General features: G+C 41.2%; 1 protein-coding gene across 2 annotated transcripts in view; it reads right to left on the minus strand.

Moving 5' to 3' along the window:
• LOC105205752 (carbonic anhydrase-related protein 10) overlaps positions 1-17,238 on the minus strand; it is a 135,100-nt gene that overhangs the window by 73,642 nt on the left and 44,220 nt on the right. For both annotated transcript variants that reach the window (XM_011175251.3, XM_011175253.3), the window contains exon 2: positions 2,794-2,841. In XM_011175251.3, coding sequence (XP_011173553.1) covers positions 2,794-2,841 — 48 coding nt within the window. The remainder of the gene's footprint in view (positions 1-2,793; positions 2,842-17,238) is intronic.

Consider the following 17,238-nt stretch of genomic DNA (forward strand, 5'->3'; position numbering starts at 1 on the left):
GTGTTCAATACACAATTTATAAAATTAAAAATATTATTGTTAGCAATTTAATTTTGTGAAAGAGGTCGCGCACGAAGTTCTATTAAATTAGTTACTATCACGTTGTTTCTTTTTTTTTTCTCTACGGTATCTGTAGTTGAGAAGAGTGCCGGTAAATCTGGAGCACGCGGCATGTTCGCGAATAATCGAAGCAATATATCTTAAAACTTCTTTTTTCCTTCTCGTCTCACATTTATAATATAACAACGGTAGCAAAGTTCAGCCAGCAGTTTGCGCGAATACCCTCGAGGCGAAATCAAAGATATATCATGTACCGCGGCATGTCGCTCATAAAATCAGGGGCCGTTCCGTAAACGCGGCTGCCGCAACAGTGCATTTTGAGGTCGAAAAAAGCATAAGTGCTCAACTTGCAATCTGCGTTGTAATGTAATCAGATTATTCCGCCGTCGCATAAATACACGCGGAAATGCAATTGTTCATGCACCCTGCGCTCGCGCAGACTTTGTGAAATTGGCAGCCTTCCACGTTGATACTCGTATAAAGCGTGTACCACATGTCATTAAAGAAACATTCGTTAATTTTATTACGGAAATCACGTAAATATAATTTCGTCTCGTCTTCAATCCGCAGTTAATTTTTCACGCACCAAATTTTGAATTATGTGGTAATACACTTCAAGTACCTAAAATTAATTTTCCGAGAAGCTAATAGGTAGAAACAAAATCTTATTTTGGAGCTAAATTTAATTGAACATTTTAACAATATTTTCAGCTAAAGATTATTTAAAAGATATTAGAATGTCAAACGCTAAATAATTTTGTAAACAAACAGCGCGAGTAATCAGATTTTTGTTGAAAAAAAAATCGTCTCCAAATTTATTAAAGATTTCGTAAACGAGAGAGAACGCGGCATAAAAAACTCGAGGCAAGAGAGGAGCCTGTATAAATTCGGAAAAAAAGCAGAGTACGCGCGTAATGTTCAGATCAAAGTGCACGACCGAGGGTGTGCGCTTATTGGTTGTAAAACGAGAACCCCCATCTGTCCACGATATGAGACACCAGTGAATCCTAAAAATCGACTCCTGTCACCGATCACGACAATAAGTTACCTCTAGCCAATTCGACGGCATAGCGGGTGTGCCTAAAGTGCGAATCATTTCATTGAAAAATTCGACGTAATTCGATCAACTGCGATCGGTCATAAAATACTTATTCTTCATGATGAAACGCTCATAATATCTGGCATCCTTTTCCGAAGGAATTAAATTGCAAAAATGTTAAGATAAAATGTGAGGCTACAGACTACAATTTATGCAATTTATAATGAATTTTCGAACGATGTTACGTACTTGTATATATGATAATAGAAGGTACATCCTTTCATTTTATTAAAGTAGAATTTTCTCATTTCTCTTGCGAGCATTCCTTTTAAATCCGCGTTACGCGGAAAGTCAAAGCACACAAAGTCCGAACTAGCAGGAGAAAAAAATGACGCGACAAGTGCCGTGCTCGCCGTCGCAAGAATATCGCTCGTGATAACGATATTACTCCTACTTCGCGGAGCGGGCTTAATTTCGTTGCAGCACTTGAGCTAATCGATGGCGAAATTTTGTGGCGCTCGTAAATTCCGAAATGAGATCAACAACTTCGTCTCTGCCCAACGTCAACAGGCTGAAGAGAAATTCGTAGAGCTCGCGATCGAAGGAAACGGAGGGAGAGGAGAGCGGATGACTGGGGTGCAGCTGAAATTTTTGGCGTTTTATGCGAACGCCCGAGTATACGGCACTGTTTTTCGTGTGGCAGCTGGCTCGCATGGCGGAACAACACTAAACTCAAGACCCAGGTCCGACGTGATGCAGTCTTATCGGCGCGCTCGCCTTATTTTTAATAAAAACTACGACGAAGGGGAAAGGGTTGGGTGCGAGATTAAAAAATTCACCGGTGCCTGGAGGCACTCGATGGCCTCGTAACTTAAAATTAAGAAAATTAGGAAGCCGCCACACAACCAGCTGAGCTTGCGAAAAGCTTATATCCCGTTCTCAGGAATTTAATAGTAATCACTTGGCGAATGATGCACCTGCATCGATACGCGCCGCAAACTGCATTTAAACGCGCTTTTAGCGGATGGATTTTCACGACGAGCACATCTCGCGTTATTGTAACAAAGGAATGTGGACTTGGTACGACAGATCAATTATCGTATGTTTGTAGAAAATATTGCATTATAAAATTAATTTTAATTGCGTAATGTACTTTGCGCCACGTGTCCTCGGGATAATTCGGGAACATTAATTCTGCTATTAACGTCGTGCAAACCTTAGTATTCGGTAGTGAAGTTGTGAGAATTTTGCGCGAAATGAACAAACTTGGTAGAACGGGCCGGTTAAGTTTTCTACTTTGTCTATCATACCGCGTGACAGTCGGAAATATCAAAAAAGGTGAGGAGGAACACGGAAATTATACTCGCGACACGTAACAAGCGGCAGCAAAGCGAAAAAATGTCAGTGAACTCGGCAGATGTTTCTCGACAGTAAATAACTAATGATTATTATTTTACATAATAATAATAATAATAATAATAATAATAATGGTAATTACAATAATTCGCATGCACAAAACGAAATAGATAAATGTCGCTCTTAAATGTCGCATGCATGAATTGTTAATTGCCAATTGAATACAATATATTCATCATTTATTTTGAGTTTAAAATTGTAATAAACGAATTTAACAAATAATGTGACACTTTTATTTTCTCTAATAGCAAAATTGGTAAAAAAAAAGTTATTCTTACCAGAAATACCATCGTAGGTCCACCATTCTTCCCAGCTGGCTTCGGATTCTGTAAACAAAGAGGAAAAGAACGTCAGTAAAAATCTCGGTTTGAAAATATTGATGACTATCTTCTAAACACAGGGATCCATTTGACTACAAACACTTGAAAGCATTCTTTGATTGGCCAACTCGTAAAACTCTCTTTGCTCTCATCGATTGTTCGATAATCAAATGCTTCGAAGCATTTGTAGCGTCAAGTGGATCGCACCTTTAGTGTCATGCAAACTGCACGATAACGCGCGTATGTCACACGGTTGGATTGCGATAGCCACAATTTTCTTTCTCGTACATCTTGCCCGAGCAATTCCCGAGAAACCCCGACAAACATACGTATAGCGGAAAACTTTAGAACTCTATCACCGCGTCTGAAGACACGGGCCGGCAGGTACATCGATCAATTGTAGTTGTAGATCGGGGACGATCGGTCAATCGATTGTTCGCATGGTAGAATTCTAAGGCGGGTGCCTCTCGAGTTGTGCCACGTGGTTTTATGCGCGTCGAACATACCAGAAGTGCGACGGGTCCACCCCGTCGCACGTGCACACACTCGGGAAACTCTCGCGCTTCATCTCTCTCTCTCTCTCTCTCTCTCTCTCTCTCTCTCTCTCTCTCTCGTAACCGCTCCGATCGTAGCTCGACCCCATCCCGCGTTAGACGCTGACCCATATTCGATTATCTGGATGCATGCCATCCAACGCGGTACTGCAAACTAATTGCTTCAAATTGGAAAACTTTCTCGGGCTATCCCGGATTCGCCGCCTCGTCCGCTCTTCTCTTCGTCTCCCCTTTAGCCCCTTCCTCTCTTCCTCTCTATTGTCAATCGCGTTTCTCACCGGCGCGGCGTTTCTCTTCTCGGTTCCACAAGCGATATTTATAGGTGTCTACTCCGTTTCAGCGTTCATGATCCATTGACCGTTACGGACTACTGACTTGTGTCTATAATATCTGACGCGCCACATGTTTATCCGCGTGTACGACGTGCAGCACATACTCGCTGACTGTACAATGTGCACCTTAATAGGACCGACAGGCGCACGTTCTCGTAACTGCACGATTAAATATTAGTCTCATCTGTACGATTTGCATAATGTCCGGCAACATTGTGTCACTGCAGTTAAAGAAACGTCATTAAAGGAACTCGGGGCGAAATGTGAATATAAATTAACGCGACATGTCGATTTCGGCGAGTTTATCGGGACCGAGCTTGCAGTTGGAGATAAATGGCTTACATCTGAAAACGTCGTAGAAAAGTCCCTCGACCCTGTAGCGTGAAGGAAACCATTTCACAAGTATCGAAATCTGCCATCGCGTTCGCGTGTTATGACCGACGGAGAATTGATGCGCTGTCGGCACGTGAAATCAGGTTCCTTACGTACGGAGGCGAGAGTACGTGTGAACTTTGGTTGTCAGGCGCGAATACAAATGGAATACGACCCGGCCCCGGCTGGCGCGACGGCGAATGCGCTTGCGAGAACGCGCGGAGGATCGACAATCGCGCGCGGTTTGCGCGCATCGTGCATAATCGATAGCGACACCTGTCACTGTCACGCTCGACGGGTGATATTATCAGTTCGAGTACAGCGCGCGGCAAATCTTGAACCCGATATTAGGATCGCGATCGAACGCGACGTTTGCGCTATTTTGCAAATCTCTGATCTCTATGACTGTGTTACGCGTCATCGGGTCGATAGAGACAGTACTTGCGAGCGTTATTGACTTTAATAACAACATTACGACATAACGACAAGTTTTATCATATCAAAGTCGAATTAGCCTTATACGTTGATATTAGATTACATGTTTATTTCAACATCTCTTTTCGCCGATCGACATTTTTTTATTAAAACAACTCGTTTGTCTCGATTTTCAGTGAAATAAAACAGAGGGGGTTTTTTCCACGACGCAGTAAAAAAGTTTATTAGTCTCGTAACCCGGTTCAAGTTTCGACAGTAACGTTTCCTCCGGCGGATATTTTAGAATTTAGGACAACGTCGCCCAATACATCTAATTTGAATATTTCATTTGCGAAAGACTTGTTTTCTCAGCGGAACATTCCATCATTCATTGCACGTTTTATATTCAAACTGTTCTGACGCGACATTCGATGCATACAAAAAAAATACATATTTACAGACAGCCCCGCAGTTGGCAACCATAGTTTTAGTGATAACAATTGCGATGAAAATTTGTAGGTGAGCCTTACGTAGCGGACACACGATTCTTCCTTTTTCTTTGTAATAGTACGATAATATACCAGATATTTAACATACGTGGCTATAAAGTGACAAATCAATAATTTCGTCGGACCAAAGTTCACGAGGTTACTATTAACACTAACTTGCATATACGAAGATACGTTTACGAGGTACTTCCTGCCGGCGTCATTTCGATTATACGATAGCGTTTATCGCGCCCGGATCGCACGTCCCTACACACGGGCGATCACGAACAGCTTTCCAGATACTTATGTCCGACACAGGGCAAAGAAGTACCTTTTAGCATCGAAGCGTCATCTAAAGTAACGATAATACGCAAAACTGTCGCAAATCGTCGGGAAGACTTTTCGTATTGGCAGCCGTGAAACTTATCTTTTTTTTTCTTTTTTTAGCGATTCACTTTCGCCCGAGAACTTTGTCAATGTGAAAACGAGTAAGGGAGAGACTCTCTGTAATCACCTTACGATCGGCGATGTACCCGGAAATGCACGAGGATCACGCGCTCCTCTAATGCACGCTCGATGTCTGATCTGTTTCCGACTGCACTACTTACGTTAAGTAGCAACAAGATGCCAAAAGTAAATCTCGCTCGCTTTGTTCTTTCTTGCGTTTTTATATGTTTCGTTCTTTTTTTCTCCTTTTCTCGTTTCGTGTCTTGCTCAAGTTGCATTATAAATGCGACATTATGTTGTATAATAACGCAGATGCGAAACATTTCCCTGATTATCTTTTCACGCTAACTGCGGAAAGACCAACGCGCATGGGGCAAATGTTCTGAGCACGAATTTAACAAACCGCTTAAACAGGATGTGTCGGAATAGTTTATCTTCGCGCGGAAAATCCGTCGGAATTTCTCTTAATTACAAAACGAATCTGTGAGCCTTAAAAAAATAAATGAAAATGTCGGAAAAAGTAATGTGGATTCTTCATAAATAATTTAATTACGTATAATAAAAATCACTTAATAATGTCACTCTTGATATTCTACAATTTATTTTATAATTGTTTTGTTATTCATGAGACGTTCAAGCTATAATGACCAATATATAAATTTTTTATAACATTATAATATAATTATATTATTTTACAAAATATCACCGTTTGAGATTATATTAAAATACGAAAAGCACTTTATTTGAAATATAAACGTTAAAAATGTTACAACAGTCAGACACAAGCGGCGCGACAATATTTCTCACAATCTGTAACAATCCGGTTTACGCATTATGTACTTTCACTACAAGAAATAAACACTAAAATAACAGTTAAGAGGAGAAATATTGTTACGAGTGCTGTGAACAGTGTTCTCAAATAAAATGTTACGCGCAAAATTTCTTCTTTTGAACGGAAAGAGAGAGAGAAAGAGATAAAGAGGGAAATGGGTAAAAGAGAAAAGCGGAGAAAGAGAAAGATTAGTTCACAATTGTTCAAGGACGAATTATGCAATTATGTGCAATGAAAGTCTCGCGACTGCCAGAACGCGCCCTCGCATGCACCGGATGCATGTACGACCACACGGGAATTGCACGCAGGCTAAAGGGTGCCTGCTCGCCTCGGGGTAACACTCGCACCAATTTCTCGTTCGCCTCGCGGTAAGAGCGTATCCGTACCGGCAAGTGCGAGCACACTTGCACGATTCTCCTACATTCGGCAAATTGTTACTCTTATTACACGTGGAATCAATAGTACGCCTATTCCGCCGCGCTCTCCTTACCATTACGCCGCTTTCTCGAACCCTTTTCCCACCGGGAAGACTACCCGCGCCCGTATCTAGATACGCGTATCGGACCTCGCCTTAAGGCCGATGAAATAACTTTCCGCCAAGCGTTTAATAATTCATGTCACATGCCGCTGCCGCCGCCGCCGGAGATTCTGCGAGAAATACGCAATAGAAAATTGATCTAAAAAAGGAGAAGAGTTTAGCCGTATTGAGAATAGTCAATACTTGATTTTCATTTCTTAAAATAGGGCTGACTCCTCCTCCTTGATGCAAACATAATAATTTTCTCGTTTCACGCACGTTGACGTAAACATTGTGAAATAAATGTGACTCGTTCGAATCGATCTCTCGCGAAAAAGTTTTCTCGTTCGATTTTTACCGCGAACGATACTACAAGTAAGCCAATTTTCCGGGCGCCACGATAGGATAGGTGATATTGCCGAATCGGGGGAAAGTGTTTGCGCTAAATTAATTTCGGGTCAGGCGCGAGCAAAGACACGTAACGTGTGTGTAGTGAACAAAGTGAAACAAAATTGAATCACGGATCGAAAATGCGAATCGCGGGGTTGGTGAACCGAGGGGGTTATCCCGGGTGCAGAACTAACGCACGCGAGGGTGTGTTAAAGCACCGCGGTTCGGATAATTTAAGTAAATATTTCGTGATATAAATGAAAGGCACGTGAGCCAGATACTGATTAAACATTAAAATTGATCGCCGTGGAGCCATACGAAATTACAGTCCACAAATGCCGGCGCGCCGTTTCGCAAGATAAGACTGGGCAAATAACGGTGCAGATACTATCGCCTGTGCCTCTTTCTTTTATCAAGAGGCATATCAAATAAGTCTATAACTAACCAACTGTATAGACCGTATCACGGCCAAGTTATTCCGCGATCGGGCGCATAGCGCACGAAATATTTTCGAGAGACTAATGGAAGTTTCGCTTCGGACACAACCAATTCCCTAAGAAACTCTTCTTCGAACCAACTTTTCCACCCGCGGACATAAATCCTTTAATAATAATCTCATAAATAATGCGACTGGACGTCCCGCTTTTGGCGCGGGACAGTTCTACTTTCGAGACGATCGTTCCGTTGTCTCGAATACCAAACGTTTCAATTTAAGAGATATCGATAACAAAAATTAATTTTCATTCCGCTTTGGATAAGAAAATATTTGGCCACGTTACTTATAAAACTCCAAGTCCATATTACAAATTTTTTTAATACGTACGTTCGTTGACGTTTCCTTTTTTTTTCCGAAAGCAGAAACGAACGTCTCGCACTGAGAAAATTCCGATATTCGTTACAAATTAATCGATACGGTCGGCATGCCGGCACGTGATAATTCCGCGTAATTCTATTCGTATATACGCGGCGCGAAATTACCGGGCACCTTCAACGACGTGACGTGGAAGCGGAACGAGATCATCCGCCCCGGCTAATTTTCTAATACTTATTCTTCTATTACAGCGCAGCGCGCGCGTCCGCGCGTTACCATATTACCACACTCGTGATCTGAATACATGCATATTCATCCATACGTCTTTATAACGGCGCGCGGCGGGCGCACATAGCTAAGGACCCTTTTTTGCATAGAGAGCCACCCCGTATAAACGGATAAATTCAAATTGAAGCAGCACAAAAGTGTAAATGAACTTTGCGCCGAAAAGGGCCGCTTGTCCAGGCACCGTCGACACGGATGACTTTAAAGGGCCGGATGGCCTTTGCGTATATACAGCAGCCTCCGGATTAAAAGATGAAAAGAAGAAGTACAAGCGCGTCGACATACGCTCGCCAGACAGTTAATGACCGACGGTGTACTTTCCTTTGCGTATTTAAACGACCTGCGTGTAAATTTCTTTCATAATGAAGTTTACTACAAAAGCTTGAGGGTCAACTTCGTTCTAACAAGCTTTTTTTCAAACTATAAAAATCTCCATAAAATTGCGATGCATCCCAATTCCTTGGCGATATTTTATGAAAAATCTTCTCTACGAAGAATCAAAACATGTTTTTGACCTATGACTTTTTATTTCGCAAAGTTTAAAATTAATTGTTTTTAAATAATCAAAGATGTATTTTTTTTACTGTATATTAATTGTAAAAATGCGTAAAGTGTACAAAGTGGCTTATAAGACTTACGAAAATATCTCCTCTTCAATCCCAATTTTTCAACGTATATCAAAGCCGCATACTCCTCTTGGATGAACTTTAGATTAATCGCGAAGTATATGGAAGTAACAAGCGGGTCGTAAACGAATTCTCTGCTACCTACGCTCTTTCGCGAAGTGTCGGACGGAGGGTGCAGGCGCGTAGGAAGGACTACTTGCGGCGTTCGTTCGTTCGTGCTCGAGCAAAGGAGGGCGCGAAATGGGTTACACAGGAGAAGAGTAGGATAGAGGAAAGGAAGGTGAGAGCCGGAGTGTCCAAACGAGTGGCCAAATGTAATTTAAAGAAGGAACGAACTTCATCTCTTACCACCACACTCTCGAGCCCACTCACCGCCACCCCACCGCCTCTGCCTCCGCGGTCCCATCCTCGGGCAACGACCAGGAGGAAGAAGGCGAAAAGTTCAGTCTGGTTTACAATTCAGCCCGCATACAGCCAACCGACCCTCTGCCTTCCTACCCTCCTTTCTCAGCACCGTCATCTTCTTTTCTCGCTCTTTCTCGTCCGTCTCTTACACTCGTCACCGTTCTTGTTTGATTTCGCCTACAGTCCATTTCGAGTTTGCCTGACGCGAGTCGCTATATAACGCTGCTATCGATCTATGAATAATATTCCCTTTCTTCCTTTCGGCGCTGTTTTCTTTTCGCCATCATACGGTTAATGTAAATGCTATGAGATTTAAAGAACGTGTCTGACTGTCTGATAAATGGACACTGAAATTTTGCATATCAAATTACTAATAAATACGACTGGCGTTTATATTCTTAATTAATAATCTTACTATTTATAATATAATTAATAATTTTACTATTTTTATTATATTTTATCTAAGATCTTTTTATATATAACTACTTAACGTATAATAATTTCATAAATGTTTCAAATAATTAAAAGACAAAATAACCAGTATTACTTAGTACTAGAAGTATTAAAAATTAATTGTAATACTTGTTGCTTGTAAAATTAAGAATCGCCATAGAAATAGATTTTTTTTTCAATTAATCTTTTTTATATCTCATGTATACTTGAAAAATAATAAGTGATATACTACTTTCCAAAATGAGAAAAAAGAAGAAGAAAAATATTATATAAGTAGAAAATTGTAGTTAAGAAAAGATCTCATGATTTTGTGTTATCTGAAAACTTCTGAGCGCGAAGAAAGAAAATGCCATACTAGTAAATTCATAATTTAAATTAGAATGCAGATTTTACACTGCGGATAAAACTAAAAATGTATTTAAACATTATGAAACATCTGTATGTAATGAAATTAAATATATAAACTGAAAAAATAAAATAAAAACTAAATAGATCGTTAAACTCAGACGTATTCAAAATAGTTTGATTTGATTTAATAATAAAATTAATGGTGCAAATAATTGACACTACTGATTTAATAAAAAACATCAATATAAAATCTGAAATAATCAGATATCCTGCATTTAATACAATTTCTATCGGAAGTAAAGCGTAGCGATGAAGAACCGATGGGAGAACCGAGACATCTATGCAGCGTGCATCCAGCCCCTTCAATATTCACTTAACGTGTGGTTCCAGCAGAACGGATGCGATTCGTTAAGCTTGATATCGCCGTGCACTTACGGCGACAGCGGCAATAAATCGCACACGCGCACGCGAATTCCCAACGCCGATTCGAAGCGCCGCGCACCGTCGAGTATCTGCGTGTGAATAGCTCGCGTCTACGTGTAGACCGTGTAAACTACTTCTTTACGCGTAATCCACGTAGACGGTGCATAATTCACGCGAACGGCGCCACTAATGGCCACGCTTCTCCACCTTTTCCTTGTTTTTAAAAAATAAACACACTTTAATGGACGAAATTAAATTTAATTTACGATTATTTGAATTTTTCCCGTCGTATTACAGCCAACGTTGCATAACAAACGTTAGCACGAGAATTATTTGTGAGATAATTTTTTCAATGTTACGTAGTATACAACGTAAATCGAAATCGCGCGCATCGACGAATTTCTCTCGTTCATCGATTAGGCGCGCTTTGCTTAGGCGCGCTTTGCTTCGATTGCCGATTGCGCTCGCCTCGTCGAAGCATCCGCCCAAACATAAACTCTTACTACTTGGTGCAGGGATCGAACCAACGACGACGACGACGACGACGACGACGGCGGCGGCGGTGGCGGCGGCGTCTCTGGTAAGTGCGGCCGTAAACACACGCGCGGGGTGGTCTCCTTAATCCTTAAAACCTCCGGTCCACGCGATTCGTTCCACCGTTCATCCTCAAATTTATAGCCTTCTCGCGATGCGGCGCGTCGCGCCACGTACCGAGCAACGACGCTGCTGCGGAGTTCTCTCGTTTCAGAGTTCTCGCCCTCATCTTACGAGACGCCGCTCTACGACCGTTTTAGCGACGACCACCGTTGTCGTTTCCATTTCTAAGACGGGAGGGGAAACGGGGTTGAAAACAACGAGTAAGAAAAAGAGGCGGTCTCGGGATAAAGGTTCCGCGCGAGTCGCGTTTACTCCGCGTCATCAGCGTAATTGTATGCGAGGGAATAAACAAAACTATAAAGCTCTCGCCGGTTCGGATTACTTTTCCGCAAGTTCTCTCCCGCGGTTTTCTTTCTTTCTCTCTCTCTCTCCCTCTCTCCATTTTTTTCACTGCCTCTCTCTCTCTCTCTCTCTCTCTCTGCTCTTACTCGGTTTTTTGTGCCCTATGAAAGCTCCTTGCGCTCCTTCTCGCTCTCCTATCTCTCCGGAATCGAGAAACGCGCGTGTGCGCTTAACTCACACGTGGCACATCGGCTCTCTCGCGCACATGAATCTACGGGGTGTTTTTCGAAACCAAGACTCCAATTTTCTATTTTATAAAACCGTTGTAAATATTAATAATTAAATAAAAGTTTATTTGCGTATAAGAACGCATCGAAATGTTATACAAAAATTATATTTAGTGTATCGCGAACATTTGATCAAACTTCTGGGGACGGCAGATCTACGTTTCAAGACGCAGTCTGTATACATTCTTCTAATCTAGCTTCTCATGAAATGTGCGCGCGTGTGGTGCGCACGTGTAAATACATGCGCGCACATACACACACACACACACACACAAAGGCATCCGGACCGGTTCCTATCCTTTCTTGGCGGTTGCTTTTTATTTACCCCATTTCCTCTTTTGTTTACTCGAGGGGTTCCTTCGCTATCCTCGTTCTTCTTCCTCTTCCTCTCCGATAGCTCCCAATCCTCCTTTCCGACGGAATCGAGCACAGCCTCGGGGATGGCGCACAGGGCCGAATCAAATGGTCTCGTCACCCTTGTCGGCGTACCCTCTCGAGAACTGGCCAATGGGATTAACGGGCAATCGAGATGGCAGGTGAAATTCTCACGGGAGTTCAACTCAATGGCTTCTTTAAACTTCCGCGGCTGAATCTCTTTTGCGAAAAAGATTTCGTGGATAAACGAAAAGCGTCGATCACCGTCGGCCTTTTTTCGATTCCGCTGTTTTCCCTGTAGTGCATACGTATAGAACATGCCATCACGCGCGCCTTATACGACTCTCATAAAACTTAATAAATTGGTAATATATGCAAATGTGTGAGATATTCCAGGCTGATGTGTACGTCATACAAGGCGATTTTAATGAAATCGCAGACAAGCGCGGATCTATTTTGTGTCGGCAATATACTTGTACATATATATGGTTTATTGGAAAACTTGATAACATGCTATATACTGATATAAAAGTACTACTATTTGTAACTATAATTACAATTATCGTTATTTTTAAACTATATTTAAATTATAATAATTGTAATTATTCTTTTCTCGTTGTAACACGTATTATGCTATTATAACAGTGTTAAAATAAAAGCTCCAATTTATAATTATTTCAACACTCAATTATAGTCGCAAGTACCAAATACTGTTTCAGAATTTGAATAATATATTGTATTATTTGTTGATTAGATTTTACGCATAATAGATTTTTAATTTTGCTATTTAAGTTTTATAGCGTAATTTCATAGGTTTAAAAAGGTAATCTCAGTTTCTCGATGGTAGTTTATGGCATTTACCATAATTCGCAAAAACGTGCGTACGTGTGCGTTACGGGCAAAACGCGTATGGCGACAATCCCTTTGTTGCGACAGGCTACGCCACTGACGTGAAATTTACGTGAGAGAAAACGAGAGGTGCAGGCACCGCACTCGTAAATACGCCCTCGTAAACACGTGCCCCCGCGGCGGCATTAGGACACGTAAATGAACTAATATCGCGTTCCACCTCTCATCCTACTCGGCACAAGTGCTTTCCCGGCGCCGGTCCTAATTACACTAGCATAATGAATCCGTGAGACGAAGCACGATGATTTCACAATATTCCCCACAAACGACATAGGCAAAACCATGCGTAAAGCACACTTACGTCGAAAAAAGATAGATAACAATGCTGACTGATCGACGTTACAATTTATGATTTATTTCTAAATAAATCTATTAACGTGACTCGCAACTTTTCAGAAAACGTAACTTACTCAATTGACAACAGCATTTTTTTCATATAATTTTATAAACATCTATTTCTCAATAATATATTATAATTTAATTGAAAAATTAGTAAGATAACACATTGTTCGTCTAACATGTTGTTCTAAATATGTTCAAATGTGCTATTATAGCCGGCGCCCGATTTCCGGGAAAACGCGTGCGTGCCATTCGAGAGATGCAACACACAGGGACGTTCATCAGTGTCCTTAACTTCCGGAATGCTCATCACGCAAGGAAACATCGAATGCAAGCGCAACGGGTTAAACCCGTGAGAATGAGGGTTCGTAGCGCCGAGGGGTTTGAGTTGCGTGCGCTGTTTCTAAGCTGCTTAGAATTTACGAGCTACGTCGCAAATGGCACCTTCATCCTCTGTCTCGGAATGCAACCGAGTAAGACATTCGGTCTGATCCGTGAACTTTGCTGACATCGCGACAAGCCCAGCGTACCGTGAATTTCCGATCGGACAAATCGAAGAGCATATGGTCGATGATACGTATTATAAAATTCCGTCTCGTTTTACGAGGCGAGCACATCGCGTTCGACAATCGATCATTGTCTGCACACGTAATATCTTTTATTTTTTTAAAATAAGCAAATAGTAACGCATATTAACAATGTTAGTCTACGCAACCTTGATATTGATTATCAAAAGAATCCTGTCGATAAATAGATCTGACCTGGATCGCGCCTGCAAGAAAACGACGTGTACTTAACCCATTCGTTACAAAGTTCCAATATTGGATCATTCGACATTATCGACTTGGCTTCTTCGAAACTGCCACACTTGACATTTTTCATCGCTTTCGTTAGAGATGTTTATCTACCGGGGAAGCCAAGTAAAAACTGATACATTCGTCCCGAATTGTAACGCGTTTTACGTTTCTCATAATTCAGAGATGGTAAAAGTATTAAAAAAAAAAAAAAATCTATGGCCACGAATGAGTTAACTCCTTTTACAGTTTTGCAATTTTTAATTCATTATTTCATATACACGCGGGGAAAAAAGAGGCGCGACCGACGTTTACTTTCTCCCGGACATGGTTGATGGTGCGTACGCACTTAGGAACGGAGATTGGCGCAGGCGAGAGGGAGGACCGAGAGGGGTAACTTCGTTCAGGTTAGCGGTGATTCGATTTACCTGGAAGGCCGGTACGGCCAAGTGTACAACATGTTGCAGGCTGGGACAGCAATATGTAATCCACTTTAGCCACGCGCGCGCTGCCTCTCCTGTCTCACCTTCTCTGTCTCTCCGCTCTCCCGCGTACGATATTTATCCCTCTCCCTACTTCCGCTCCTGTCACCCTGCCTCGCTTTCTCTGTTCTCGACCGCGGATGTTGCCTATCGTTGAGTAGATTTTCCATATTACGGGAACGCTATCATCGACCCACATGACGCAAAATCGTAAACAATAAACCGTTAAAAATCGTATATCGAGATTGCCGTTCAAGAATCGCGATTATGAAAATACATGAAGATTAATAACGGATGTTTTTAAAACTTAAAAACTTTCAAAGTACTTCTGCCAACAATAAAATGTAATTCTGTTCCTGTCAACTCTTATTATCGAGACTCAGATCTCGAGTAAATTAATTCTCTTTCTCTCTTTTCCTATCTTTCTTTTTCTCTCGTCGCTCGTAACTTTGATCTATTTTCTGGCAAAAAAACAAAGACGATATGATGCTCAATTTGGCTCAATCACCTTTAATTATAGATAGGACGATAATTTCGTTAAGTCTATATCTTATCAAATAATAAATATCACTGATCACAGACATTTTAGACGTAATCCAATTTACGTTTTCGATATCCTTTCTTCCCCTATAATATGTATAGATTTTCTATAACAAGCTTAACCTATTCTACATGTTTTATAAATTATTATTATATGTATAATAGTAGTATTAATAATTAAACATCTATACACATGTATTTATTCATTTCTCCATCATACGTATCGATAAATATAAAATTATTTAATTTCAAATTTTAGTAAAATAAAGTAACCATGTAATTTAATTTCAGTCTACCTTATATTCTCAATGAAAACGAAATTCTCTTGGGAAGAATATTGCTGACACGCAGCAAAGTTGAAAAGAAACGTCAAATGCCGTGTTGGACAATGTTCAAATATTGTCTGGCAAAAGTTAAGAAATAACACGGCATAATTAAGCGAAGCAAGAAAGTCTCTCTCTCACTTCTCCCGGAGAAGGGCGGAATATTATATCGCGTTTTACATTTCATGCATATATTTCTGAAAGACCGTACTGTCTTTCGTTTTAAGACACTTGTATAAATTCCGCCATCTTACTGGGTCGCCCGCCTCCCCCTTTTTCATCTTATATTCATCTACTGAATGCCAACCATGCACTAACATTTTCCGTGTATTATGGTTTCGCTTGTCGATCGATCTGCCCGCGATTCCGGGCAGAATCGTTTAGGTCGGATGCATGCTCGACGTCTCGGCTCGGAGAAGCTTGACAGAGGTCGGCCCTAATAGTCCGCTTCCCTGGCCGACGTAATAATAACAAGGCATGCCCGGTAATTAAATCCAGGACGTCGGCCCGTGTCCTTGCTTAATGACAATGCGTCGATCGTTCGTTTATTAATAATTTCCCGAAGGTACGCCTCATTCTCGAAAATCAAGATTGTCGCCAAAATTCAGTGTAATTATAAATAAGTATAGGCTGTAGGGATTTTTTTGCGCAAAGCGACGCGATACACTGACTTTATTCTCGGCACAAATAAATTTGCCCAGCTAAATCAACCATCATACGTACATTTGGATATCGGCTAATCTATTCAACGAAATCTATTCAACGTCGAAATTTCGGTCTTATCCGTGTAATAATAAAATAACAGTTCACTAACTAAAAATAGAGTAGCGTTAACTAAATTACTGTTTGAGACGTAATTATGGAAGTACGGTATAGATATACGACAGATGCATGCTGCCTACTTTTACAAAGTAGGAACGCAATAATTAGACAATTATCGTGGCCATTGCTTTCGAGAATACAAGAACGATGTCTGCGCGCACTTTCGTAATAGCGTCATCGAACCGCGGGCCTGATTGGAAATTCCAGGACGACATTAGTTTCGCGTAATATTCTTCCAAGATACGAATTTTAAATAGTAGCGCGGAAAATAATTGGCTGGAATAGAAATTTAAGTGGAACATTATTTCTACGCGCGAGGTTTATTGCGTCATACGGGCAAGTGCATGCCATAACTTACCAATTTAGAACAGATTTTCATTAGTTTAACTTCCGCCGGCGTGTCTCCACTGTTCCACAACATTCTGTGGACAGCATAGTTTCTCTCTTGCGCTCGTAATTAATTTAATAGAAGGGACCTGTGAGTGAAACCGCCGCATAACGTATCTTCACATTGCCTTATTTTGCTTGATTACACCACTTTGTGGCTTCGATATTCCATTGATGATCATCAAGTGAATCAGTACACAAATATCGTAAAAGTGCAATACGTAAAATGCAATTTCATTCTCGCGCATCGATCAACGATGACATCTTAGGAAAATTCAATTTATCGGTACAATTATGACACACAAATAACGTGTCAGCGAGTCATCTCGCGACGTAATCTCGAGCGTGTCACGCGAGTGTTTGCCGATGACAAACTCGCTTTCGAGTGAACTCGACTGTCGACTGGCCCGTGAGTTAGTCGAGTGCGTTTAATCGAATAATATCTGCGACACCCAATAACAATACTCGCCTCACCCTTCTCATTGTCGCGGAGCGCGATAGCGCACCCG

The sequence above is a fragment of the Solenopsis invicta genome, chromosome 5, assembly GCF_016802725.1.
Source record: "Solenopsis invicta isolate M01_SB chromosome 5, UNIL_Sinv_3.0, whole genome shotgun sequence".
NCBI lineage: Eukaryota > Metazoa > Arthropoda > Insecta > Hymenoptera > Formicidae > Solenopsis > Solenopsis invicta.